At 43.9% G+C, this 27,939-nt stretch overlaps 2 protein-coding genes across 5 annotated transcripts in view; one reads left to right on the forward strand and one right to left on the reverse strand.

Moving 5' to 3' along the window:
• The window catches only part of cicb (capicua transcriptional repressor b), a 56,212-nt gene extending 40,074 nt beyond the window's left edge, over window positions 1-16,138 (forward strand). For 2 of the 3 annotated variants that reach the window (XM_017469552.3, XM_017469568.3), the window contains 17 exons: window positions 3,435-3,543; window positions 3,669-3,851; window positions 5,024-5,156; window positions 5,294-5,472; window positions 5,676-5,811; window positions 6,907-7,004; window positions 7,275-8,115; window positions 8,463-8,602; window positions 8,723-8,871; window positions 9,013-9,194; window positions 9,507-9,878; window positions 9,982-10,283; window positions 12,025-12,179; window positions 12,384-12,544; window positions 12,641-12,775; window positions 12,875-13,006; window positions 14,049-16,138. In XM_017469552.3, coding sequence (XP_017325041.2) covers window positions 3,435-3,543; window positions 3,669-3,851; window positions 5,024-5,156; window positions 5,294-5,472; window positions 5,676-5,811; window positions 6,907-7,004; window positions 7,275-8,115; window positions 8,463-8,602; window positions 8,723-8,871; window positions 9,013-9,194; window positions 9,507-9,878; window positions 9,982-10,283; window positions 12,025-12,179; window positions 12,384-12,544; window positions 12,641-12,775; window positions 12,875-13,006; window positions 14,049-14,335 — 3,694 coding nt within the window. In that variant the 3' untranslated portion in view covers window positions 14,336-16,138. The remainder of the gene's footprint in view (window positions 1-3,434; window positions 3,544-3,668; window positions 3,852-5,023; window positions 5,157-5,293; window positions 5,473-5,675; window positions 5,812-6,906; window positions 7,005-7,274; window positions 8,116-8,462; window positions 8,603-8,722; window positions 8,872-9,012; window positions 9,195-9,506; window positions 9,879-9,981; window positions 10,284-12,024; window positions 12,180-12,383; window positions 12,545-12,640; window positions 12,776-12,874; window positions 13,007-14,048) is intronic. The other variant, XM_017469559.3, reaches the window with a different exon arrangement.
• Window positions 16,139-18,491: 2,353 nt separating this feature from the next.
• znf526 (zinc finger protein 526) lies at window positions 18,492-27,588 on the reverse strand. 2 transcript variants are annotated; one of them, XM_053680632.1, is made up of 8 exons: window positions 27,371-27,588; window positions 23,550-24,028; window positions 23,272-23,426; window positions 22,385-22,486; window positions 21,315-22,117; window positions 21,087-21,213; window positions 19,446-20,978; window positions 18,492-19,323 (listed from the first exon to the last, which is right to left on the reverse strand). In XM_053680632.1, the coding sequence occupies exons 2-8, from the start codon at window positions 23,815-23,817 to the stop codon at window positions 19,162-19,164; spliced, it is 3,150 nt and encodes a 1,049-aa protein (XP_053536607.1). In that variant the 5' UTR covers window positions 23,818-24,028; window positions 27,371-27,588; the 3' UTR covers window positions 18,492-19,161. The 2 variants fall into 2 exon arrangements, with proteins under 2 accessions (XP_053536607.1, XP_017325090.1); XM_017469601.3 differs by lacking the exon at window positions 27,371-27,588 and having other exon boundaries at window positions 23,550-24,196.
• Between the last annotated feature and the right edge of the window lie 351 nt (window positions 27,589-27,939).

Genomic DNA, 27,939 nt, shown 5'->3' on the forward strand with positions numbered 1-27,939 from the left:
AATGGAACACAAAGTTACTTTATTGTCACTCACGGTGAACCCATCCGTACAGAAAATTCAAGTGTTTACTCTGTTAATAATACAGCCATCAGATTAGCTATATTGATATTCTCTCAACAATATTCTCTCAGATTGCGTTAAAGGGATTCGACTACAATACATCTCTAATACAAGAACGGGATACGGTATTTAACAGACATGCGAGTGCTGTTTGTTAGACATGTGGGAACGATTTCACACTGCGGAAAACATGGTGACTGACTCATCCGTAAACACAAACACTCTTCCGTCCAAATGAAATTCGAGCATTGTAGTGGTGTCCTTAAATTATAGTCCGTGGTGCATTGTACTGTGCAGGATTGAACCTATTGGACGTCCACAGTATAATGCACGGGTGCTTCCATATCTAAATGTTAGAAAACAAGCTTTCTCACTAAACACAGTATCAGCTAATTGAACGAACTACAGGACCTAAGATAAAAATAGTCATTCTGTGTCTCGTACGACATGGACTTCAGAACAACGGTTGTGGCGTAAAATTCTAACTCCAGCATTAACTTTTGCAGCTTTGAGTAAATAAAGTAAAATTACAACATGCCATTGCAAATGTGACCTAAATGACAGATGTTTTTAAATCTACCTTAATGTATTTTAAGTAAACCTGGTTAAATGTTTGTTTTATTGTGCACTCAGGAGAGAACCTGCTAAATAGTCTGGAATTTTGGTCTGCCTTATGGGTAGTATCATGGGCAGTACGAGCTAATAAAAGACAATAACTGCAGGATCGGGTGGGATGGGGATTGAAACAGCCCTGAGCATGCTCTAGGTCAAACTAGAGGCAAATAAAACAAAATTAGTTTTGACTTGAAAGACCAGTTTCTGAATGAAAATAGCAACAATAGTTTTGGCCTTGTTCGCAGCCAAACATCTACAGTGCCCTCCACTAATATTGGCACTCTTGGTAAATATAAGCAAAGAAGGCTGTGAAAAATTGTCTTTATTGTTTTAAGTTTGAATCTTTTCTTAAATAAAATTCACTAAAATACTCTGCTCTCATGGATATCAAACACTTGCAAACACAACACAGGCTTATATAAAAAAATCTTTGTTAAATATAGGTGCGCAACAATTATTGGCATCCCTATGAATTCATATGAGAAAATATATATTTGAAGTATATTCCCATTTGATATTTAAATTTAATATAGCTGTGACGTTGGACAAAAGGTTGTTGAGCTTCACAAAATGTGAAGTGACTATAAGAACCTTGCACAAGCATTGAAAATGCCCATTTCCAACATCAGGGCAATAATTAAGAAGTTCCGGTCAACTGGAAATGTTATGAATCAAACCTGGAATTGGACCTGTGTCTATATCGTCTCAACACACTGTGAAGAGTATGGTTCGAGTGAACAAAAAATCTCCAAGGATCACAGCTGGAGAATCGCAGAAGTTAGTTAGTCTTGGGGTCAGAAAGTCTCCACAACTACAATCTGAAGTCCCCTACATCACCACAAGCCGTTTGGAAGGGTTTCAAGAAAAAAGCCTCTACTCTCATCCAAAAACAAAGTCAAGTGTCTTCAGTTTACCAGACTCTACTGGAACTTCAAATGATGTTCTATGGTCAGATGGGTTCTATGGTCAGATGAAACCAAAATAGAGCTTTTTGACAATAAACACCAGAGGTGATTTTAGCGCAAAGTACCTCATGTCCACGGTTAAATATGGTGGGGGCTCTTTAATGTTTTGGGGCTGTTTTTCTGCCAGAGGACCTGGGCATTTTGTTAGGATTCATGGCATCATGGACTCCATCAAATATCAACAGATATTAAATGAAAACCTGACTGCCTCTGCCAGGAAGCTTAAAATGGGCCGTGGTTGGATCTTCCAGCAGGACAGTGATCCAAAACATCAAAATCAACACAAAAATGGTTTACTGACCACAAAATCAAGGTCCTGCCCTGGCCATCCCAGTCCCCTGACTTGAACCCCATAGAAAACCTGTGGGGTGAACTGAAGAGGAGAGTCCACCAGCGTGGACGTCGAAATGTGAAGGATCTGGGGAGATTCTGTATGGAGGAACGGTCCCAGATCCCTCGCCATGTATTCTCCAACCTCATCAGGCGTTATAGGAGAATACTCAGAGCTGTTATCCTGGCAAAGGGAGGTAGAACAAAGTATTGACTAAAAGTGTGCCAATAATTGTTGCACACATATATTTAACAAAGATATATTTTTTTTGGATAAACATGTGTTGTGTTTGCCATTGTTTGATGTCCATGAGAGCAGAGTATTTTTATGAATTTCTTTAACAAAAGATCAAAGCTTAAACAATAAAGAGAATTTTTCATAGCCTTCTTTGCTCATATTTACCAAGGGTGCCAATATTAGTGGAGGGCAGTGTAAGGGTGCTTCACATATGCAGTATTTAGTCCGGTTGACTTGAACCCTGGTGGAAGTTCCTCTTTGGGTGTTTTCACACATATTGGTTAGTTTGGAGCCTCGCTCTAGTTATTTTGATCGGCACCAGAGTGCAGTAACTGTGCTAAGATCATACGAGCGAGGTGTGGTACGGTTCTAATCAAACTCTAAAGCGGTTCGATTGCTGTAAGAAAGCGATTCGATCCTGAATCGACATACATATAGAAAGTGAACCAAACGTGTTTTAGAATGTGGGCAACGTTTTTCCTTTTTTTTTCTGTTTCTTTTTGTAAGATGTGAACTGCTAAAATGTGCTGCGAGGAACAAACTAAACCAAATGGCAGCACTAAGTGCTGCAGAAATGTGTGTAATAGCTATAAAAAAGGCGGCGGGGGAGGGGGGGGTTGCCTCATTCTTCTGGGGTTGGGGTTTATTTTTTTCTCCAATTTTTGTATTTCTGACCAGTGAATGAAGGAGTTTTATGCATGTGTTTTCAGCTCTGCTTCAGACTTAGCAACCGCATTAATAGGCATAAAAAAGCCCCAAGTGGTCTTATATTACATGCGATTTATAAACTAAGAATTTTACACGTAACAAGAAGGATACTGGTGCACCAACTGTACCCGACAACGTCGACATAGCAACTGAACAAAAGTGTGTAGACAAACCTGTCATCTAACAACAGCCCATAATGCAGCAAAAATCCGTTTGTCCACATTGTCCACAGTGTCCCATTCTGTTTTATGATGTGAACTTCTGACCTTTATTGTGGTATGCAAATGAGAATTGATCAGTAGAGTCGGTTCGAATCCACAGAGAGGTTGCACTGCATCCAGAGGAGTTCCTCATGAAGTTCAGGCGGATCTGAATCAAGCCCTAGTTCATATGAGGATGTGTCTGGTGCATGTTGATGACTATATATTTGCACAAAAATGCATTAGCAAGTGATCCAGGTAAGATTTTGATCATGAACCTGTAGTTAACCTGTAGTGTGTGTGTACCTGTGTGTCCAGGTTTTTACCAGGTGTCCTCCCAGACCCACCAGTCTCGGCATCTCCCGGGAAACGCCGTTCTCAGTCTCTGAGTGCGCTGCCCAAAGATGACAAAAACAGCCCTGGCAAGGTTCGATACACACAAACACACGGAGCACACTCCAGTAGAGAAAATCCGTGACTCTTCAGACATAAAAAAAAAACGTTCGTCTTGTTTACCTTGTGTCCGTCCTGCCGCTACTTTCTCGAACACAGAGGGAGAAGGATCACATCCGGAGGCCCATGAACGCCTTCATGATCTTCAGCAAGCGCCATCGTGCTCTCGTTCACCAGCGGCACCCTAATCAGGACAACCGCACCGTTAGCAAGATCCTGGGAGAGTGGTGGTATGCTTTGGGACCCAAAGAAAAACAGAAATATCACGACCTTGCATTCCAGGTACAGTCATGTATGCGCGTACGGTCTCACAGACTACTGCACTGCTGTTGAGGCTTTGCTCACCGGTTGAAGAAAATGATGCGAAGTTCTCAGATTTTTCCCCAAGTCTTCATGTTTGCTCTGTTGGGTTATAAATATGTCAGGAATCTTGAGATCATGGTTGAGTTATACTTCTCGTTTAAGACCTGTATACAAACGTGCTTATTTATTGGAATAGGTAGGAGTTCACTTCGGTGAGGTTTCGAATAAACACACAGATTTAGCGGATTACACCTAGTTTATTCACTTGATTCACCTATTTTATTCACCTAAATTTCAGATTGACTGACTGTAAAAAATAAATAAATAAATAAATAAAAACCATGTTGCTGACGAGGGCTTAGTGGTTAGCACGTTCGCCTCACAGCTCCAGGGTCTGCAGTTCGATTCCCACCGTGGCCCTGTGTGTGCGGAGTTTGCATGTTCTCCCCGTGCTGCGGGGGTTTCCTCCGGGTACTCCGGTTTCCTCCCCCAGTCCAGAGACATGCATGGTAGGTGGATTGGCGTGTCCAAAGTGTCTGTAGTGTATGAATGGGTGTGTGAATGTGTATGTGATTGGCACCCTGTCCAGAGTGTACCCCGCCTTGTGCCCGATGCTTCCTGGGATAGGCTCCAGGTTCCCCGTGACCCTGCAAAGGATAAGCGGTATAGAAGATGGATGGATGGATGGATGGATGGATGGATGTTGCTGACATATACATATAGTTTACCGCCCGAATAATTACGTACATGACTCTAGAATTGTTCAGTCCAGAAGATGTCAGCATGTTAGTGACACCAAGACTCAGAAAATCTGCTGCAGTAGAAAAGCTTTGCTTGTAGAGTTGTAAAGTTCTGGAAATTAAAGATGAAACTTGGATACTATAACGACTCTCAAATCCAGGTTAATGGCATATCTTTGTAGCATAGCTTTATGATAGTTGTAAGTAAATAAAGTTGAACTGCCTTCCGTACTGTGTACTGTAAAATTAGCGAAGGCCTAGATGTTTATACAGGATATATCTCCTGGGCCACAAGCAAATTCGGAGCAGGTTGTGTTCTTTTTAAAGCACACTGAGCTGCTTCACAGGGTTTTTTGTTTGTTTGTTTGTTTGTTCGTTTGTCGTCGTCCCCGCCATTTCCATCCCTCACAGGTGAAGGAAGCGCACTTTAAGGCCCACCCCGACTGGAAGTGGTGTAATAAGGACAGGAAGAAGTCGAGCAGCGAGAGCCGTAACGCGCCAGGTGGGAAGGATGTCCGAGAGAGAAGCATGTCAGAAACAACAGGTAGCGAGACTGCGCTCCCTTTTTCTTTTTTTCTTTTTCAGGCCTAATAATAAACACTTCTTTAAGCTGTATCTTACAACATAGTTCCTAAAGTACATCCTTTTTTTTTCCTTGTTCTTTCCCATTGTCTCATTCAGAGCCTCCATCTGTTTCCATGGGTGCTGAGCTGAAAGGGATGGGGCCGAGTGTGGTGGGCGTGTCAGAGCGCGCTGGAGGGGAGAGGCTTGCACGCCCTCGTGCCTTCTCGCAGAGTGCTATGCACAGCTTGGAGAGGAGTGAGAGAGGCAACCCTCAGGTGCTAGCAGAGCTCGCCCAGGTAATACACATACACACACACCTACACACACTCCTCATACACACTTCTATTCCAATGTTCTAGGCTATATTAATAAAATATTGGACTGACCGAGTCCCATCTCAGAAAACACAAATGTCATGCATTCACCCCTCGCTCTCTCTGTTGTGCGCCCTCTCTCTCTCTCTCTCTCTCTCTCTCTCTCTCTCTCTCTCTCTCTCTAGATATGTGGGGATGGGGGCCAGTTTTCAAGCCGTGGGGGAGGACTGTCTCAGGTCCAGAGGGGTGTTAGTGAAGATATGACCAGTGATGAGGAACGCATGGTCATCTGTGAAGAGGAGGGGGATGATGATGTCATTGGTGAGTCAAGATTATTCATTTACCATCACCATCATCATCATTTGGTGCACGGTCTTCTAAATGTAATCAAATTCACCATTTTAGCTGCCACATGCTGCTTAACGTGTCCGCTGAAGCTTTATCTAAATCCCCCAGCAACACAATTTCAAGTGTTAAAATGCTCTTTGTGAGCAGATACCAAATGTATATACCACTAACTACTATTTCACTATAACTAAATGTGATTTTCCGTCTGTTCAGCGTATCAGACCTCCGATTGACAACAGCATATACAGTGCACAGCATATAATGTCAACACATTGTGAACAGTGCTAGTGCTAGAAAAGTGTGTAGGAATAATAATAGTTTTTGTTTTTTACATGCAAGTTGTGAACACCTGACTGATTCGAAAAGCTATACAGTCACCGAGGCAGGTTATTTAGGTAAAGTTGGGGTGGTTAACATTTAACGTTTTGTATCAGGTGGACAAAATTCAGATTTCTTTTGAAGCTTTGTGAAGCATTCATGTGTCTAACTACATCCACCCACCCTCTCCAGCACAGTGTAGGTAGCTCGGGTGAGAGGGACTCTTCTGCCAACTGAGCCTGCACAGTCAAATAGCTAGTAGCTATGCCTTGGAAATAGTTTCAGCATTGTTGGTTTGTGTGTTGCATTTAAGCGTGTTTGAGGAGGCTTTATAGCGGGGGACAGTGCCATAAATGGCACTTGTCCCATTTAAATGTTTAAAATATGTCTAATGATGGTTTTGGATGATAGCCTTTGATTCTGGACCATGAAAACAGTTGGAAGGATTGTAGACAGAGCTCTTTTGCCAAAAGTAAAACCTTAGGGCTTTGGGATTAAGGATGTGTGGGTGTGACCACTATGTTTACAAAAGAACTAAAAGCAGAATATGATTGTTTCTTAAGCAGGACATAACATAACAATTGCTCTAGCTTGATCGATGTGGGAAGTGAAGCAGTCAGTGGAATGAAACAAAAGAAAAAAAAGGTTGTCACTAGGAAGAGAATGTACAGGTCATTGCAAACAATCCAGCGTTCAGAGCTCGACTTCATCAATAACTCGATGGCATTCTGTCTCCCTCTCCTAACACAGAGGACCCTTATCCAGGCAGCTCTATAGACCTGAAGTGTAAGGAGAAGGTGACCGACAGCGACAGTGAAAACGGATCTGGGGACGAAGGTGAACGCAAGGTAGCGCTCTGAATCTAACTTGTGGCCCCACACGTCACCAACAAAACATATGCAGTGCACATAGCCTGTAGTGGTGTTTAGTTGTAATCAGGAGTAAACAGTGTGTAGTTGTTTTTTTGTTTTGTTTTTCGGGTCCACTAACTGTGGAAGTAAATTATATTTAATATCGTAATGCGGTAATATACAGTTTCTGTGCCTTTTATTTTTTTTTTTTTAAATCTCATTTTGCTCTGCTCAATTATTTCCTCCTCGCTCCTCTCGCTCTCTTAGAGGGTCTTCGCCCCTGTGATCTGCTCGTCAGCATCGGGGCCCGGTCACGGGCGGAGCATATCTCTCTCCTCCTACCCTTCCTCCAGACACTCCTCGGACACTTCCGTGAAGAGGAAGCGTGTGATCGAGGGAGGAGAGGGAGAGCGTAGGGATGGCGAAGCTGGTGCGTCTCACTGTCTTCCCCTGTCTTCCTCTGGCCAGTCCATTTCAGCCAGTGCGTCTTCAACACTGGGAGCAGTGAGAGTAGCATCCACTATCGTCACTAACGTGGTACGTCCTGTCGTCAGTACGCCGGTGCCAATCGCCAGCAAATCGACCCAAGACAGAAAAGCCGCCGCTCCTCAGACGCAGCTTGTTATTGGATCTGGAGTGGCAGGAAGTGGAACAACTATGGGCGGGTACTATTCCTCATCTTCGCCCAGTCCTGTAACTGCACCTGGAGGTCAAGGGGGACTAAATCTAGTCTTGGGAGGCACATTCCAGGCACCGTCTGCAGTGCAGCTTGTCACACCCCCTCCTTGTCAAAATCCAGCATCCCTCGCCACGGTCACTCCCACACAGTGTAATGGTCCTGCACCTCTGCCTCTGCTGCAGCCTCACATCCTGCCTACAGCCTCGCCCGCACCCTCTGCAGGCCAAAAAGCAGTCACGCAAGTACAGTACATCCTGCCCACGCTCTCTGCCAACAACCCCAAGAGCCCCTCCCCTCAGCTTCCCAGCCAGCCAACCAGTATCTTCACCCTGCCTACAGCTCCACCCACACTTGCTTCAGTGGCAAATGGGAAGCAGTCAGCATATACCTCTGGCCCTGCAGTAGGCATGGTCAGTCCAGGAGCTAGAGGTGAGAAGTCGTTTAGTCCATGACGAGGGAAAACAATATCTTGTGAAGAGGTTGCTAAGATATCAAACTAAGATATGAGGCTCTGCTGTATTGCTATTCTTGTTATATTTCTTGTTTTAAAATGTTTAAAAAAAAAAAAAAGGTATAGCTAAACTATGAGTTGTTCAAATATTATACAAATTAAATTCATTCACTAATAATGAATCAGTTCTTCTGCATTGCTTTTGCTGTTATGCCTTTGTAGCTTGTGCTACTGTAGATAGGTAAGGTGCTGGAGTGATAGCGCCCCTGTTATTTATATCACACTGCCGGTTTTTCTATTTTTTCTTTTTTTAATATATCTACAGTGCAAACACAGTCCCCAGTCTTACATGGCAAGATGCTGGTTCCCATGGCAACTGTGCGGACCACTCCTGCCCCTTCTCAGCAGTTTCCCCTGATGGCTCCTCCTCTTCCTGTGCAGAATGGAGCTCAGTCAGGAAACAAGGTGGCCAGACATTCTCAAACTTACACAGCTAATGATTTGTTCCTACGCAGTTTGACTGATGGGCTTTTATTTCTAGCAGTGTATTAATGATCGCACGTAATACTACCTCTCCTCTTCTAGATCATCCAGATTGCCCCCATGCCTGTCGTGCAGTCCCCGCTTCCTTCAGCAGGGAGTCCATTCCCTGTAACCATGGCAGCAGCCACAGTGGTTGCCCCACCAGGCTCTACCCCCTCACAGGCTGTGCTGCTGCCTCCCCCACCCACGAGGTATGATACACACACTCACACCCCCGACTACACATGCATGATTCCTCCAACACTCCACTCCCACTCTTACACAATGCTGCAGTACTAGAGTTTACTGCAGTCTCTTCCACACGTAACCGTTTCTCTCTCTGCCTCTCTCAGAATCACTTATGTCCAGTCCACTCCAGGAGGCCCCTCCCCTATCCCGCTTGTATCCACTGCAACAGGCTCCGCCTCCCAAACGGCCCCTCCAGCACCTGGATCAGCATATGTGCCGTCTCCTTTGGCCACCTTTGCAGCGATCGCTCATTCGGGACAGACCTTAGTGCAGCCACTTATTGCTGGTTAGTGTATGTGAAGTGTATCAGCTGTGTAACATGTACACAGTTTACCTCTCACCCCAAACACTTTCAGTCAACCAGAACGAGTTTGGTGTCCTTCTTTAGTTTTGCCTTGGAGCCCTGAGGCTTTTGGAGAACTATATCACTCAGGGTGGTTTTTATATGAGCATTAAATGCCAAACATCTGTTTGGGGTAGAATTTGGCTAAAGTATTCTATTAACTGAATACACTGTTGCAAAATTTCTCCACAGACATAGCTTTGTGTTTTGAAATAGTATTTTCTAATGAATTCAATTGTTTCCTTGTTTCAACAGGTCAACCTCCTTTGTTAGCACCGCCCCAGTCTCCCAACCCAGCCATCACAGCCATCTACCCCTCTGCCACCGTCACCCTGGCGACAGGGGTGGTGTCTCCAGCAACAGTGCCACCTGGCGTGGTCTATACGGTCTCAAGCCCTTCCATCCTTCCCAAACACACTTCCACCACTTCTGTGACACCTACGACCCTGACGGCCCCTGACAGGCCCGGTCACGGTCCTGCACACGCTGAGCTGGACAGACAGACAGACAAACCACTTCTCTCTCATACTGACAGGCTGACTAAAGTTGGCAGTAGCTCAACGGCTCCACCGCCTGGTGCGACATTGCCTCTACAGCCTGCCAGTCCAGCTCAGCCACCACTTGCAGGTAGAAACTCAGGAAAAAAAGAGCAGAGGAGAAAAATTGCTATTTATGTTTTTCATGTATCCCAAGAACGATCTGAATTCATGCTCTCGTATCCTTTTTCCAGCTGCCATTTCTAAACCAGCCAGGCCTCCGCAGAAGGTCAAGGCCACCGTGGCCAACATCCCCGTCGGCTGCTACGATGGAGGAGGGAGAGGGAAAGAGCGCGAGAAAGACAGAGAGAAAGAGAGGGAACGTGAGAAGGAGAAAGAGAGCAGCAGCTGTTTCTCCTTTGAGGTGGATAAATCAGGAGAAATGACTGCTGCTGCTCCCACCTCGCTAGACGATGGCTCTTCGGAAGCTGAAGCTCATAACGTTGGTGAAGTTGGTTCCACAAGCACACGCAGCAAAGAGTCCAATGCTAAAGAGGTGACCATTACCAATACCTCTTCCGTATAATAAGCACCTACCCTTGAAAAATAAATAAATAAAAAATATTGCATTATAATGCATTTTTTTTCCATGCTACATGCTGTGGATCATAAATACATTCCCATAATGCAGTAATATGGTGTACTTTGAAATGGCAAATGTAAAAAGACTGAACGTTTCTCTTTTTTTCTTTTCTTTGTTTCCCAAAGTAGAAGAGGATAAGCTTTAGTGTGTATGTGTATGTATGTCTGTGTATGTGTGTATACATACGCACGCACACACACACACACACACACATATATATATATATTTTTATAATTCTTGCACTTAGGATTGATAAGCTTTATGTATATTCTTTATTTTTATTTGTCCACATTTTAGAATAATAATAATAAAGTCAACAAAACTCTGGAGTAACACAAATCTAACTATGGGAATTATGTTGTGACAAAAAATCCAAAATAAATCAACATAATTTAATATTTGAGCATCTTCAAAGTAGACGCCCTTTTTGCCTAGAATTTCCAGAAATGTATTCTTGGCATTTCTTCAACCGATTTCTTGAGGAATCTCCCTGAGATGCTTTTTAAACAGTATTAAAGGAGTTCCCACCTATGCTCGAAACTTATCAGCTGCTTTTCTGAATATTTCACAGAGTCATCCGTTTAAAAAAAAAATATATATATATATTTTTTTTGCAAATAAAATGTTAGTTTTATATGTGTGTATGTATATATATATATATATATATATATATATATATATATATATATATATATATATATATGTGTGTGTATATATGTATGTATATATATATATATATGTATATATATATGTGTGTATATATATATATATATATATATATATATATATATATATATATATATATATATATATATAGCTTTATCTTGTCTGAACTAGATACACAGTATTCCATTGTATTATCTGCGTTATTAGCCAGTCCTATGAAGCATTTATGATATCGACAAGCATGTATGATATCGAATTTGAAATCTGCCTTCATTGTGATGCGAGTAATTAAACACCAGTGCAGTCTCACCCTCATTATGATAATATTAAGGTCAGGATCGTTTATTTTGAAATTGTTAAATCAAATGGCTAAGTCGCTATGGATAAAAATTTGCTGCGTATTACTGAATCGTTAATGAATGCTTCTCAGACTCTCTGTATCCATTTGAAGTGGCTTTTCAAAGCTGTGGGTCAGCATGTAATAGCATAATGAGAATTCACAGTTTTTGGTGCTTATCCGCCACCCACGATGCGTGCAGGTCTGCCCTACTTCCACTTGTGTTGTGTCGAAAATGTTCTGAGATTGCAGTGTGGCACGCATGCTAATTAAGTAGTTGGGGCGGTCTTTAAGACCAAGTGGAAATCTATGCAAAAAGCAGTTTATTCTGAGGGAAAATGCTGGCAAGCCATGAAACGTTTTTAATACCTCACATCATCCTTCCCACTCAAGTGTCAAGCATAATAAAGTGCCATGGTCGTTTCCCTGTTAGCAGAACACGTTAGCGTCGTGTTCTTTCCCCAGCAATTAATGTTAGACAGTTGAAATGAAGCAGGGTGACAACTGGGGCAAAAGTTCCTTGTTAATGATTTTTATTTATTTTAATTTTTTTCACACTCTATGACGTACAAAACCAGAATTCATATAAACTCTCACTGTCTCATGCAGCTTAGAAAGGATTCATTTGATTTCTTTGTGCTTTTCTCACAGGCTGAATGGAAAGACTCTACTTCCTCTTCTCCATTACCTCAATCAGCGTCAGAGCCTGCCCCACCCCTTCCGCAGTCAGACAAAGATACTCCTCTTCCTAAAAAGCTTAAGTCCCGCCCCCCACCACTGAAGCGCCCATTCGACTCAGTTGACAAGTGAGTACCTTTTTTTTTTTGTTTGTTTATTTGTTTGTTTGTTTCGACAAAATATAATGCCATTATAACTATTTAAATTCAGGATTGGCTCAATCTATCATTTTTACATTTTACCATCATCACCCCACTTGCCTGAACATTTATTTCATAGAATTTTTTTGTTCCACGGCTGTGATTATTTGACGTGAGCTGCGATGTGTGCAGAGTCCTGTCAGAGGTGTACTTTGAGGAGCGATTTGCTGAGCTGCCAGAGTTTCGTCCAGAGGAGGTGCTTCCCTCGCCGACCCTACAGAGCCTGGCCACCTCTCCACGCGCCATTCTGGGCAGCTACCGCAGGAAGAGGAAGAACTCGACCGGTGAGAGAGGCAAGAACAAAGGGTTTAGTGTTAAGCAACATGCATACTTAACGCTAACAATAATAATAATAATAATAATAATACAAATGCTTGTATCATGCGCAGATTTAGACTCCTCCACGGATGACCCCATTTCCCCGAAGAGAAAGAGCCGGCGCAGGTCTAGCTGCAGCTCAGAACCTAACACACCCAAAAGCGCTGCCAAGTGTGAGGGTGATATATTTACCTTTGATAGGCCAGGTAAGACAAGTCAAGCTTCACACTGACTTTCAAGTAGAGAGACAAACCCCTCATGGATTTCGACTTCCTGATGTCTTATTGTCTCTTTCTCTGTGGCAGGTACAGATGGGGAGGACATACTGGGCGAGCTGGAATTTGATAAGGTGCCATACTCCTCTCTGAGAAGAACTCTGGATCAGAGGAGAGCTCTCGTCATGCAGCTGTTCCAGGAGCATGGCTTCTTCCCTTCAGGTAATAACACACACACACTCATTCACTCACACGCACCCCAACCAATCAAACTTTCATTATGGCAGCGATTTACTTTTAAAATATTTCTAAAATACAAAAAAAATGCCTAAATACTGATTCCATAAGAAATCGCTTTATTACTTTGACTCGAAAAGAGCCTCCAACAAACTGACAAGAAATACATAAATACTGATTACTTGCTAGTAAAATATTTATACCAGAGTGCTGTTGGATTTTCTATTAGGTTTGTCAGAAGGTCCGACGGTGTTGATTCATTTTCTATAACAGCAACTAGTTATAGAACTAGGCTGCTAAGGTTTTTATTAACGTGTAATTGTTGATATGGTGATGTTTTCTGTGAGGAGATGTTTATTTAGCCCGAGGCTTTCATCTCGGTGCATGGAACAGTCAGAGGATAAGATATAGCTTATAATAATCTTAAGAGTTAACCGTTACTAACTTGTTCCGTGGACATTCCACAAACATTAAACGTAACTTTAAACGGATAAGAAATACGGCGTGTCGTCATTTAATGAATTGCAGCATTGTTGCCAAATTGCTGTGGTACAAGAGGAGTGAAATACTTTAGATCATGCTGTTTTAGGAAAATAAACAAATGTGAATTGGTACCGAATCACACCACCGATGTTATAGGAAAGTAATCAGTTGATTGATTATTTTCCTCTAACAACATGCCCGGCCATGTTTGTTCCTTAAAATGGTGCCACCACCTCACTAGTAGGAAAATTGAGTTGAATTTAATGTCTTTGAGAACAATTCAGTGCAACTCAGACAGTCTGTCCTCAAAAACATTCATCTTGTTTGAGAAGTAAGCAGCCACCAATTCGCACGCATACATTCCCATACAGCACTATTAGCTAGTCACATTGGAGAGATTTCTCTATTAGAACGGCCTCATCCTCCATCTGAAGTGCTTTTTTCTGATATCGGAAGGAAGCATAACCCAGATAGACTCTCCTGTGCTCATGCAGAAAATCCCGTGTATAATCTTTACACAAATTTCAAATATTTTCCTCTGTAGCCCAGGCCACTGCTGCATTCCAGGCACGATATGCCGATATCTTCCCTACCAAGGTGTGTTTGCAGTTGAAGATCCGCGAGGTCCGCCAAAAGATCATGCAAACGGCTGCGCCCAGCGAAATCGCAGGCACTTCTGACTCTGCCTCTTTACCGGGCCCATCTGGGCCCGCAGCCAACGAGGGAGTTGGCGGGTCCGGGTCTGCAGAAAAAGAGGCGGAGCGAGACGAGGAGCAAAACAACTCTGAAGAGCCCAGGAACGCAGGCGATTCACTGGACTCCACCAGATGAGTTCGATGGACAAAGCAAGAGGAATGACCGATATCCAGATCCCTCCTCCTGCATCTATTAGAAGACACGAGTATTGCTCATCTCAGAGTGCGAGTGAGGAATGGCTGTTTAGAGAAGGAGGTCCCGACACAACCTGGGGTTTTCAACCGAATTCTACAGTATTTCATGTTTTAAAAAGACCTTTAATTACAAGAGACTCGAGCATAGGTCACATTTACTTACACACACACACTTCTCATTGTCTTAAATATCCACACTTGAACTTAAAAGCATTATTTTGCTGCGAAGGCTTCCTTTGGACTCTTGAGACTTGAAGATTACAGAATTGTTCTGTAAACAGTGAAGGCAACCCTGCTATTGTACAAAGGCGGGACTTAGGAGGGCATCAAATTCCTTTACAGACTAAACTGAAATTTTTTTTTTTTTTTTTTTTTTTTAAAAGCGTGACACATATGGAAGTATCAGTTGGGCACAGATGGTTTGTCATAGGCTCATGGTTTACCGCCAGTCATTGGGAGGCCGGCCTCCACTGGCTAGGTTTTAGACATGATGAAGACTTAACGGACTCGTATATTTTGATATTTACTTCCCCTTCCCCCCTTCCATTGTGTTTTCACTTTTAAAGGCTTTTTTTTATCAGCGAGCATTGTCAAGGCACTGAATAGCTTGAGCGAGGGACTAGCTTAGCTTTTACAAGCTCCTTCTTCCTATGATTGGCTGCAGTACATGCCAGTCACGGCCTAAGCTACAGACCGGCCAGCCATGAAGGAAGACGTTATTAGAAGGGAAGTCAGTGGGCACATTATGGCCATTGATTGGACATGTTTCTTTTGTGTGTTTTTTTTTTTGTTTGTTTGTTTTTTCATATATATTAAGAAACATATATTTAATTTTTTCTTTCCATGCCATTTTATTCAAGTTAATATGAGGAGGTCGAAAGGATTGTGAAATACATTGTTAGGAATTTACTATAAGAGAACTTTTTTTAAAAAAAAGAAAAAGCAAACTTGACTTTTAATTTAACTCCTAAGTCTACAGGTCAATATGTTATTGAATTTCTCATTACTGTTCTTATTAATACTGTTCGTGTGGATCTGATCCGTATAACCAACATACTGCACCTTTTTGTCTCGCTTTCGAGGATGGAACTATGAGAGGATTGGAGCAAAAAGAAACTCCACTCTTAGATTGTCCTCCAAAAATCGCACTTCAACTGCGACATTCAACTTTTCCTTTTATTGACCATATCTTGATAATCACAGAGATGTGATTATTATTATTATTATTATTATTATTATTTTTCTTTTTTTCAAGAACAAAAATATATTACATGCTCCTATGTCGTCCAGGAAATCCCAGTCTTTTAGCTCTAGATCAACCTTCTCCGCTAACATTCCTACCCTGTTCCTTCATTCCTGTTTTTCCCTCCTTCTGTCACTTTATTGGTCTTTCTACCTCTCAGCCACTCTAGGTTGAGCTACGAGAGAAAGGTGGAAGAAGAAGAGGAGAAGGAGGCAGGGTGTCCGTGATTGTGCTGTGTAAGGCTTGTTCGTGTTGTACATAGTCCTGGTGGAGTCTCATGGCTCTGTACCATAGTAAGGAGCATTATTAAACGTTAAGCAATGCCATTACAGGAACTGAAATTGTAAAACAAATGGAAAAGAAAAAAAAAAAAAGAATATTAACATTTTGCTAATTATGTGAAAAGATTTATACAAATAAGCTCTACATTTGTATCTATTTCTCTCAGTATATGAATAAATAGATGTTCAAATAAACAGCAACACTTCTGTTCTGCGTAAACCGCTTCTTGTGTAAATTGTCCAGACAGGAAGCAGCATTTTGTAGTGAGCACAGCAAGATATCTGGGCAGATGTTCATGTAACTCAAATCGTCACTCTTCACAACCATGGTGAGCAGAAATGCGTCTCAGAATTACACACTGAACCTGATGGACTACAACAACAAAAGACCACTTTGGCTTGTATACCTTGTATATTGGTGAGTACAGGTTCACCAAAACTGGACAGCTAAAGACTGGGAAAATGTAGCCTGGGGTGATTCTCAATTCTCATGCAGATAGTAGAATCAGAATTTGGCATCAATCTATGGATCCAATCTCCATTGTGTCAACAGTGCAGGCTGGTGATGGTGGCGTAATGGTGTGGAGAATGCTTTCTTCGCACACTTTGGGCCCCCGTTAATACCAATCAAGTATCATTTGAATGCCGCAACTTTCCTGAGAATCTTATGGATTAGGTGCTTCACTTTACGGACAAAATTGACCCATCTTATAATGGCTACTTTCAGCATGAGATTCAAGATTGCAGATGCAGTCACAACAAAATATAGATTGTGTGTTGCCGTTTGTACTACACCATGAGGGCAAATTATAGCTTTTAACCTATACCTGGAAATGTAGGTACAGTAATAATACATTTTAAAAAAGAAAGCACACACAATATGAAGTTTCGTGCTCTCCCACCTGAGTCCTAAATGGCATTTTCATCAAATTGATTGAGCTACACTATACACTGATCAGCCATAATGTCAAAACCACCTGCCTAATATTTTGTAGGTCCCACTAGTGCCCCCAAAACAGCTCTGACCCGCTGAGACATGGACTTCCCATGACCTCTGAAGGTGTGCTGTGGTATCCAGCACCAAGAGGTTATCAGCAGAATCCTGTAAGTTGGATCGGACTTGTTTGTCCAGCACATCCCACAGATGCTCGACCAGATTGAGATCTGGGTAGTTCGGAGGCCAAATCAACACCTTGAACTCTGTCATGTTCCTCAAACCATTCATGAACAATTGTTTTTTTTTTTACAGTGTGGCAGGGTGAATTATCCTGCCACTAGGGAATACCGTTGCCATGAAGGGGTGTACTTTGTCTGCAATGTTTAGGAATGTGGTATGTGTCAACGCAACATACACACGAATGCCAGATCCCAAGGTTTCCCAGCAGAACATTGCCCAGAGCATCACACTGCCTCAGCCGGCTTGCCGGCATCCTGGTGCCATCTCTTCCTCCCAGTATGCAAAGCACATGCACTCGCCCGTCCACATTGTGTAAAAGAAAATGTGATTCGTCAGGCCAGGCCACCTTTTTTCCCTGCATCAATGAGTCTTGGGCACCCAGGACCCTGTCGCTGGTTCCTTGGACCACTTTTGGTACTGGGTACACCCAACAAGACCTGCTGTTTTGGCGATGCTCTGACCCAGTCGTCTAGCCATCACAATTTGGCCTTGTCAGAGTCGCTCAGATCCTTACGCTTGCCCATTTTTCCTGCTTCCAGCACATCAACTTCGAGAACTGACTGTTCACTTGCTGCCAAATATATCCCACTCCTTGACAGGTGCCACTGTAATGAGATCATTGTTATTCGCTTAATGTTATTGCTGATTGGTATATGGCCAAAAGTTGGACACCTAGATTATGAAACCTGCCTTTAGGGATTTGTGACTATTTCAGCTACAAGAGCACGAATGAGGTTGGGCACTGATGTGGGGTGAGGAGGCCTGGCAGTCCAATTCATGCCAAAGGTGTTAGTCAGTGCTCTACCTAGTTCCTCCAAGCCAACTTTGTCAAAACATGTCCTTATGGACCTCACTTAGTGCTCAGGGGTATTGTCATGCTGGAATAGGTTTGGGCCCCTTAGTTCCAGTGAAGGGAAATCATAATGCTACAGCATGCAGACATTCTAAATAATCATGTGCCACCAACATTGAGGAAAAAGTTTAAGGAGGGCCTACATATGGGGGTGATGGTCAGGTATCCACATACTATTGGTCACATAGTGCATAATTGTTATGGATAGAGCTGATCTTAAGGAATTTACATCTAAACACACCATGACAATTTCCTTACGACCACACTGTTGAACTTGAATCTACAGTTACGCAGTGTATTGGTGGCTCAGACGGTTAAGGCTCTGGGTTACTGATCAGAAAGCCAGGAGTTCAAGCCCCAGCACCAACAAACTGCCACTGTTGGGCCCTTGAACAAGGCCCTTTACCCTCCCTGCTCCAGGGGCGCCGCTGTGCTCTGACCCCAACTTTGTAACAAGCTGGGATATGCGAAGAAAAGAATTTCACTGTGACAAATAAAGGCTGCTTCTTCACTTCCCAAGCCCCAGGAACACCATTACAACAATGAGACAAACTGAAAATTTTTATTTACAATATTTAACATTGCAGATTGTACAGATTTAAAAAAAAAAAAACCATTTATAAGAACATATTCAACAGACACCTATAGATTTGGAGAAATGAACTTGTAAAATCAGGTTAAGCAGCAAAAGCACTCCACAACTGTCTCCATTATGCATTACCTCATCACAAGGCCTAAGGTGAGTGCCTGCATCTGTTAAGACATCTTCCCTTGTGGTTTCCTGTTCACATCCATGTTTGTAAAGTAAAAGTTCCTTTCAAGGAGCGTGCCCCAGAACAGTGTATTGTCCTGAAAAAAAAAAAAGTAGTCTGCATATATCCTGCAGTTATGTTTGTCTTAACGTGGTGCGACGAGGGGTCACTACCATAACTCTGTTAGTAACGGTCCCACTCATCTTCAGTTTTGTATCTTCAGTCTCTCTGAATTGAAGATGTTTGGCGTTGTTAATCACAAGCTGAAATTCAGACGGACACACCATGTCATTTAATCATTCTAGACTCCTTATTATCCCTTAAGATCAATGCTAACTGCCAGAGTGAGGCAGATTCCCCACTATTACAGTGTCGATCAAATCGATTCTAAATTCCCATTCTGTCCTCACTCAAGTGTCCCACAACATGGTGTCAGACTCTAATGAACTGCTCTTGCTGATTCACATAAGCTGCAGGTTGTCCAGAGTGATGGTGTCCATGTTAATCCCGCCTTCCAGGGCTGTGTGGTAAAGCTCTATAGCCTCCGCCAGATCGCCACTCGTCTCGATGATTGCTATCGCTTCTCCAAATTCATTGCACATGATGGTGGGAGTGCCTTGAGTCTGACAAAGCAAGAGAAGACAAGAAGTGAGAGAGTATTACTAGATTGGGACCCAAAAATCCGAGTCCTGTTAATTGACTCTACTGTACTTTGTCACAGCATAAAACCCTAACAGTTACGTACCTGCTCCAGACCAGAAGTCTGGATCTGTATGAGTTGTGGTTGCCCCAGCTGGACACCCTGTTGGCAAAGGTTCACGTCCGAGGCATTCACCACAGCAAGCGTCGCGATATTGCTCTCCATGGTGGGCTCCATTTTATCATCTTTGCCTTGCTCTTGTTGTGCCTTGTTGTGGGTCTTGCGGTGGTTCCTCAGGTTTGAGATGGTCTTGAAGGTCTTTCCGCATTCTGCACACGTGTGTGGTCTTTCCCCGGTGTGTGTCCGCCTGTGCTCGGCCAGATGCATGCTTTGCACAAAACCCTTGTTGCAGAACTCGCAGCGAAATGGCCGCTCACCCGAGTGCGTGCGCAGGTGCTCGCGCAGGTGGGTGTTCTGCCGGAAGCGCTTACCACACGCAGCACAAGGATATGGTCTCTCACCTGTGTGGACGCGCTGGTGCAACGTGACGCTTGATGCAGAAACAAACAACTTCCCACACACGGGGCATGGGTGTGATTTCCCACAGGCTGAGCTGGAACCACGTGGGCGGCCTGGTCCCAGTCCGTGGCTCAACTGATGGAGGCGCAGGTTTGCAGCCGAGTTCAGGCGCTTCCCACAAATGGTGCAGTCTAAGTTTGGCTTCGGGATTACAGGAGCAGCATGCTCTACGCTCTCAGTAGATGTTTTCTGACCTTTAAGCCCTGATTCATTAGTAGCATCTGTAATAGGGTGTGTCAAGTTGGGATGTTCCTCCAGGCAGTGCATATCCCTTTGCTTCTTGCGCAAGAACCCTTCGGGGCAATGCGGGCAGGGGTACGGCGCTGGTGCTCCTGGATGCTGAAGGAATCTGTGTGCCACGAGCTTCGCTGGCCGGATGAATGTGGCTGAGCAGTCCGGGCAAGCTGAGGGTGTGGGGTTACTGTGGAGCAGGCGGTGCTGGCGCAGGTTAGAGGACTGTGTGAAAGCCCTGTGACATACGTCACAGCGGTATGGCCGCACCCCGGTGTGAGTCAGGCCGTGGCGAGTGAGGTTGGCCAGTGAAGAGAAGGTCTTGCCACACACACTGCACTGGAACGGACGTTCGCCTGTATGCGTGCGCAGGTGGTTCCGCAGATGGATCTGCTTCTTGAAAGGCTTTCCGCATACGTTGCACTTGAAGCGGCGCTCACTGGAGTGCGCGGTTTGGCGGTGACTTAACAAACGGATTTGGGAAGTAAACATTTTTTTGCAGGTGGAGCAAGGGAACTTGATATCGTCTTCCGTAATGGGAGCCTGCCATTTGTCTGAATCTTCTATAGAGTCCATGTTAAGGTCGTTGTCTGGATTTGGCTGTTGCTTTTGTGCTGCTTCTGATGTAGGATCCTTAGACTCCACTCCGTTCTCTACTGTTACAGCAGCCTGAGAGAGAGAAGCTGCAGCCTCCAGAATGCTCTCGCCTGTGTCCGTATCGGCACTTGCAGGAACCAGGAGTGCTGCATGTTTCTGTTTTCCCCACACAGCCTCACGTTCTCTTGCCCTTTGCATAATAGATAGAGGCATCCGCTGCATCAGCGTAACCTGCACAAGAATAATATACAAAAGTTTCATTTATGTTCAATACAGGCCAATACTGACTATTAATCAGAATAGTATGGAACATTTTCCTAGGTGTGTTCAGAGCATTACTGTGGAGGCAGAGCTAACTGGTTCACGGTTAGTATGAGTGCGTCGGTGGTAAAGAAACTTGGTCATATTGGTGAAGGTTTTGGCACAGAAAGGGCACCTGTGGAGAGGCTCAGATGTATGGGATTTCCTAGAAAATGGAAGAAAAAAAAAAAGCATTTATTACATTTTAGTCAATGGGAATATATATATATCTTTAAGTGGCTTGGAAAGCACTCCTCGTTTCTATACCTGTGTATGATAAGGGTCATTTCTGTAGTGAAGCTGTGCCCACAGTCTACACATAGAAAGCGGGCCTCCCCGGAGTGTGTGCGCATGTGTGTATGCAGTGATCCTGCCTTCTTGAACACCTTGTCGCATTCAGGGCATTCGTGCGTTCCCTGCTCATGCACTCGGAGATGTGCTGCCAGCCGATTGGCTGTGGTGAAAGTTCTCTTGCACTCCTCGCATCGCAGGTTGGCACACGAAATGGACGAATTGACTCCGAGACCTGCCAACCGTGTCGTGTACGAACGCCTTCCGCTCTGGCCTTTCCCCTGCTCCGCCTTACTCCCCTCGTCCCTCACGTCACCTTTCCTTCCTTCATCCTCCCTTGCCCTAGCGCCGTCTTCGTAGCCTAACATGACGCCGGCGCCCCCGCTCTCTTTGTCCTGAGCCAGAAAGTGCTCTCCCTGGTGGTGAAGAAAATCTTCCGGAGTGCTGAACAGCAGGTTGCATTCCGAGCACTCGTATGGATGAATGATTAACACCTCTTCCTCTCCGTGCTTCCCCAAGTCTGCACGCTCAACGGCGGGGAGAAGGTTGAGCGTAGTAATGCCGTTCTCAAGCCTGATTGGCTCAGAAGGGAGAAGCGGAGGGAGGAGTTTGGCTTTGCGACTGGTCGTTGAGGCGGAGCCATCTGCAATGGCTTGGGCAGAGCAGAACTGGAGGCGGAGCATGGCAGAAGTAGAGCCAGGCATGGACTGGGTGCTTGGAAGAAGAGTAGCTCTGGGTGGAGCATTAGGCTTTTGTGGAGACTGCTGCTCTCGAAGAGCCTGGTGGACAGATCAAACAAAACAAAAAAAATCTACAACTGTATAGCACCCAGTTTACTACGAAATAAAGGTGACTAGGTCTGAGTTACAACCTTGAAGATGTTTTGGCACTCATTAAAGCAGCTTCCTCATATCGGGAATCCCCTCAGATAAGTGAAACGCCTTTAAGGTTTTAGCACAGATACACTTTACTTCCTTCCTACTACATTACAATTCATCATGTATGGTATTATCCAGTATTATTTAGAGCAAATGATCAGTAAGCACCTGGGCCAACGTTAGGATCTCTCCGGCTCTCTGTTCATCTAGCACCAGATTTTGCACTTTGCACACAGGGGTGACTGAACCATCTGGCTGTAGAACATAATCCTGAAACAGACAGACAAAAAAAAAACAGCAGGATATTATATACTGCGAACAGTGCATGTACATAATAAAACTTATCCATTGCCATTAATTCTACAGTAACACCAAGGTTCCGGACCGTTCTTTAACCCCACTCCTGTCTACTTCTGAAAGAACTCTCACCGATCCCGCCGCTACTGCACTTATTATAACTGCTCAAATTGAGTTGGGTTCTTCTTCTCAAAATATGAATAAATTAACAATTTAAACCACTGTGACCCTGAGCAGGATAAGACATTTATTGAACCTCCTGGAATCGTAGAAATGAACGCAAAAATCGAGCAAACTCTGCGATATTCACAGGAGCTTGCGATTTTTCCAAGCTACTGCAGATTTGTGCCAAGATGAGTCATGTGACCATCACGACGTGCATCGAGCCAAAGCCCCCGTGTGCATTGTACGTGAGTACAGCTAAAAGGTCTCATTTGCCAACAAACGTCACTGCAAAAGACAATTTCGCAAATTCGAGCAGTTTTCCGCAAAAAAGCACAAAATAAATCCGCAAATTTTGAAAAAAGAAGCCGCAGCAAAATCAAGAATTTTTGGCCACCAAAAAAAAAAAACCTCTGCGAAATCCTGTATGGACTGACTACGTTACTCAACATGGCCTTTCTCTGTCACTCGTGCGGACACTTCTTACAGCACTGCTCAGCAAATAAGACACATTTCTGCAATGTCTCGAATATTTCCTGTAAAAGCACAGCATAGCAACTTTTCTATTTAAACAGCAGAATGGTGTGTATACTCACGGTGTCAGCCATGTCGCTGTGTGTGCTGATCTTGTGCGTCTGCCGGTGTGCCATCCACAGCTCGGCCGTGTCGAAGAGGGCCAGACACTCCAGGCACTGGTAGTGGATCGGAACTGCAGCAACTGCCGCGTCCGTTTCTGCCACCTCACAAAACTCTGTCAGGTAATAACGTACATATAGACTTGAGAAACAATATCCAAAAAGCATACCTGTAATGAAGAACAAACATCTATCAAGTATACACTTAAAGATAACCATTCGCTCTAGCTCCTACGCACCATGTTCTGCATCCATGCCTGCCTCCCTCATGTGCAGCTCTTGATGGATCAGCAGTTCCTCCGAGTCTCTGAGAAGAGCGCCACATTCCAGACACTGGTACTGACTGTCCCTGGTGTCCTCATGGCTGGAAATGGCCACCAAGTCTTCTACTTCTGTACCAGTGTGCACCTGTTGGTGTATCAGCACCTCCTCCAGAGTATTGAAGAGCTGCTGGCACTCACTGCACATGTACTGATGCTCCACATACTCTTCCTGCTGTTCACTCATGATCAGTGCAGGTTTTTGTACTAACAAAAGATGTCTCTTTGTCTATACCTCTGTCTTGGGACAGGTGTACGTGCTCTGCTTATTTAAACGAGGAACGGAATCCTGTTGTGGTTGGTAAACGTGTCACAGAGGAATTGAGGAAGTCATAGAGGAGTTTTTAGAGTGGTATCATATCTGCAACGGCTCCACGGCAACATGACGACCAGGCAATCTGAAACAAACAAACTTATTTAATTTGATATATAATTATATAATAAAATATACAGTTGTGGTCGGAAGTTTGCATACACTCATCGTGAACATGAATATCATGGCAATATTGGGCTTTCAATCATTTCTTTGAACTGGTCTTTTTCTGGGGCAGAATGGTTGTACAACATACATCTTTAATAAAAAAAACAAGAATTTGGTTCACAAGTTTTAATTTATTTGGAGTTTCTGTAGTCAATACAAGGTCACAATTATACATACAGGGTCAGAAATATACATACAGCACACCTAATATATAGCTGAATGTCCCTTAGCAAGTTTCACCTCGAGTAGACGCTTTTGGTAGCTGTCCACCAGCTTCTGGCAGAATTCTGGTTGGATATGTGACCACTCTTCTTGGCAGAATTGGTAAAGTTCAATGACATTTGTTGTTTTCTTGGCCCTGACTCGACTTTTAAGCACAGTCCACAGATTTTCGATACGGTCGAGATCAGGACTTTGGGAAGACCGTTCCAAAAGCTTAATGTTAGTCTGCTTTATCCATTCCACACCCAGCTCTGATGTGTGTTCGGGGTCATTGTCCTGTTGGAACACCCTACTGTGTCCAAGTTTCAACCGTCTGGCTGATGGTTTGAGATTATGCTGAATAATTCTAAGGCAGTCCTCCTTCTTCATTACTCCATCCACTTTGTGCAATGCACCAGTTCCACTGGCAGCAAAACAGCCCCAGAGCATAATGCTACCACCACCATGCTTAACAGGTGGTACAGTTTCTTTACTCCTCCAAACATACCTCTGGTCATTGTGGCCAAACAACTACATTTTTTGCCTCATCTGAGCATAAAAGGCTTTTTTTCCAGAAGGCTTTTTCTTTGTTCATATGATCAGACTCAAACTTTACACAGGCTTGAAGGTGTTGATTTTAGAGCAGGGACTTCTTTCTTGGACAGCAACCTTTCAGTCCATGTCGATGTAAAACTCACTTGACTGTAGACATGGACGCTGATGTTGCAGCAGCTACCAGTTCATGGCAGGCCTGTGCCTTGGAGGTTCCTGGGTTTTTCCTGACTATCCGAACAAAGTTCCTCTCAGTTGAGGGTGACAGGTTGGGTCTTCTTCCAGACCTTGGCAAAGTGGCTACACTTCCCAATAACTTGTTCTTACATACAATTGTTTGAAGTGCTGAGCAATTGTTTAGAAATGGCTCCAAGAGACATTCCTGACTTGTGTCAATCCACCATCCTCTTTATCAGATCTGCACTGTGCTCCTTGGACTTTCCCATAGTACTGTGTGTAGGTCAATCCTATGAGTGCTGTCAAACAAACCCTTTTTATGTTGGCACAGAGATGCTGTCAGCTGTAGTCAGTCATGATCACTAACAGGAAATTAAGAGGCCTTGGTCTTGGCAAATTAAAGGACATTTTGGAACGTTCAGCACCGCTGAATTAATACAAGTGTTTATGTATATTTTTGACCCTGTATGTATAATTGTGACCTTGTGTTGACTACAGAAAACCCCCAAATAAATGTAAACTTGTTAACCAAATTGTTTACATTTTTTATTAAAGATGTATGTTGTACAATCATTCTGCCCCAGAAAAAGACAAGTGCAAAAAATGATTGAAAGCCCAATATTAATATAATATATCGGCGGGGCTGTAACTCCGTCTTCTCTTTCTTCCCCCTGTCTGGTTGTGTAAAAAATATATTTTTTGTGATGAAATTCTGAGTTGACTTGCTGTCATTTCTTTTATTTTCACTGGTCCATTTGTTACTTTGGTTAATGCTGCATGCGAGTCCGAATTGTTTCGTGGACCCGGACAGTCCGGCACTTGCGCTTTCGCCACAGAGGCAAAGCGCACACGATGCTTCTCCTTCAGGATACGATGCATATGGTGAATATTATATATACAAACGCGCTCCCTCCAGAATGTCTCATTTTAGCGACAAGAACTTGATTTGTTGTCAAAAGTGGAATGCAAGTTGCTCTGCCCACTGAGAAGTTACTATGGCAACCAGCATCAGGGACGCCTCACGTCGTAGTACCGCGACCGGCGCGTAGCAGCGATAAAATCGATGTATCTTAACTTCCCCACAGGAATCAAGAAAATGCATCATCAACCAACAAATCAGCACCAAGATCGTTAAACACAAATATTTCGGATTAAGCATATTTTAAAGTGTTTCTGGTGGAGTTTTCCCAGATCACAGCATTGTATCAAAAATGTAAACAGCTGGGTATTTTTCTTTCATTTCCCCCACAGTGTGCATTATTCCATATTCCATATTCCATTAAGCTCACAAATGTTGGAGTTCTTCTTATGTTTGCATGCAGTAGGACAGAATACACTACACTATACTCAATATATTGGGATTTGATGCATTTGTTTTATTTGACCATGACATGATCGTGTGAGGTTCGAATCCCGCCTCTGCCCTGTGTGCGTGGAGTTTGCAAGTTTCTCCCTGTGCGTCGGGGGTTTCCTCCGGGTACTCCGGTTTCCTCCCCAGTCCAAAGACATGCGCTGTAGGCTGATTGGCATCTCTAAACTGTCCGTAGTGTGTGATTGTGCCCTGCGATGGGCTCGCACCCTGTACAGGGTACCCGGAGCTCCCTGGGACAGGCTCCAGGCTCCCTGAGAACCTGTGTAGGATCAGCGGTACAGAAAATGGATGGAATAGAAAGGATCATGTGATCAATGCCCTCTGATTGAGAACATCTGATTTGAGGGTCAAACCGCTTACTACAAATAAGTCACTTATTTGTGTAATCCATCTGCATACAGTAGCCTTTTGAGGTGTCAGTATTCAGGGCTGATTAACAATTGTAGGAGTATCTAACTATTTGATAGGCAAACACCACAATGATTATCCATGCATGTGACCTAATAAGCAAGAATGCATTTTCCCAATCAAGCGACTTTATCCATGACTTGAGTTACGCTCAAAACAGCACTAGCATAACGCAAGAGTTGAATTAATCGGTCGTATTTGTTAACGCGGTAGTATGCGCATGTCTAACGCAGCCATGACGACGAGTAAAAACGTTACAGCAGCTAACGTGTTGTTTAGCCATATTTAATTCGGGATGCTAGCACGCGGTTTGGGCCGAAAAAAAGCCCTCGGTTCCTGCAATATGGAGTGGTTTTGCCTCGTGGCGAGCGTTTGGCGGCGCTCTCCGTTATTCTCCGGACTCTTCTCCGAGCGCCCCGCGGTGTCCGCGGCTCTACCAAGCCGGAGCGCGGCGGTCTTTAGGCGGCGCTCTTCACTTTTCTCCGTAGGTCTGTCGCACACAGGCGAGGCCTTCTTTCCCCTCCGCTCTCAAAAGAATCTCTTACTTACCTCTCTCTCATTCTCTCTCTCCGGTGTGTTACCGCTTGGACAATCCCTCATGCTGCGAGCTCTCCAGCATCTGCACGACCGTTAGAGCCTCTTCCACGCGGTTTTCTGCCGAATGAAGAAATCAACACGGACAATTCGCGACTTTTTCTGAAAGATTTGGGCGATTATATAAACGCCGCGAGTGAGGGATTGTATCTTTTTTCTCTAGCCGTTGTCTTCCGCAGTGTGTGCATGCTGACCCGCCCCTAGGGGTCACGTGCCGTTTTTCGGAGGCGCTGATTGGACGTGGAAGCTGTCAGTAAAAAAAAACTTGTTCAGCGCAAACGGAAGACAGTTTGAGCTCCGTATGTGAGCGCGAGTGTGTGTGAGAGAGAGAGCCGTTATCACACTGCACCATTACCGTGTCTGCATCAGTTTCTTAATGAATAAACCTTCCATTTCAAACTTGTGTATGGGTTTTCATCTGGTTTTATATATATAAATAAGATATTCCCTAGAAAATCAATTATACATTTTTAAGGCTTAGATGGCTACATTGGAGATCACTTGTAAGCAGACGTGACCTAGAG

The sequence above is a fragment of the Ictalurus punctatus genome, chromosome 1 (genome assembly GCF_001660625.3).
Source record: "Ictalurus punctatus breed USDA103 chromosome 1, Coco_2.0, whole genome shotgun sequence".
NCBI lineage: Eukaryota > Metazoa > Chordata > Actinopteri > Siluriformes > Ictaluridae > Ictalurus > Ictalurus punctatus.

Bases quoted from the DNA above. Each gene is read 5' to 3' on its own strand.
- znf526 (XM_053680632.1), bottom strand. From the start codon at position 23,817: ATGAGTGAACAGCAGGAAGAGTATGTGGAGCATCAGTACATGTGCAGT. The intron at 22,487-23,271 runs GTGAGTATACAC...TGTCTGTTTCAG, and splicing joins ACAGCGACATGGCTGACACC to GATTATGTTCTACAGCCAGA. The intron at 21,214-21,314 runs GTATAGAAACGA...TCCATTTTCTAG, and splicing joins ATGACCCTTATCATACACAG to GAAATCCCATACATCTGAGC.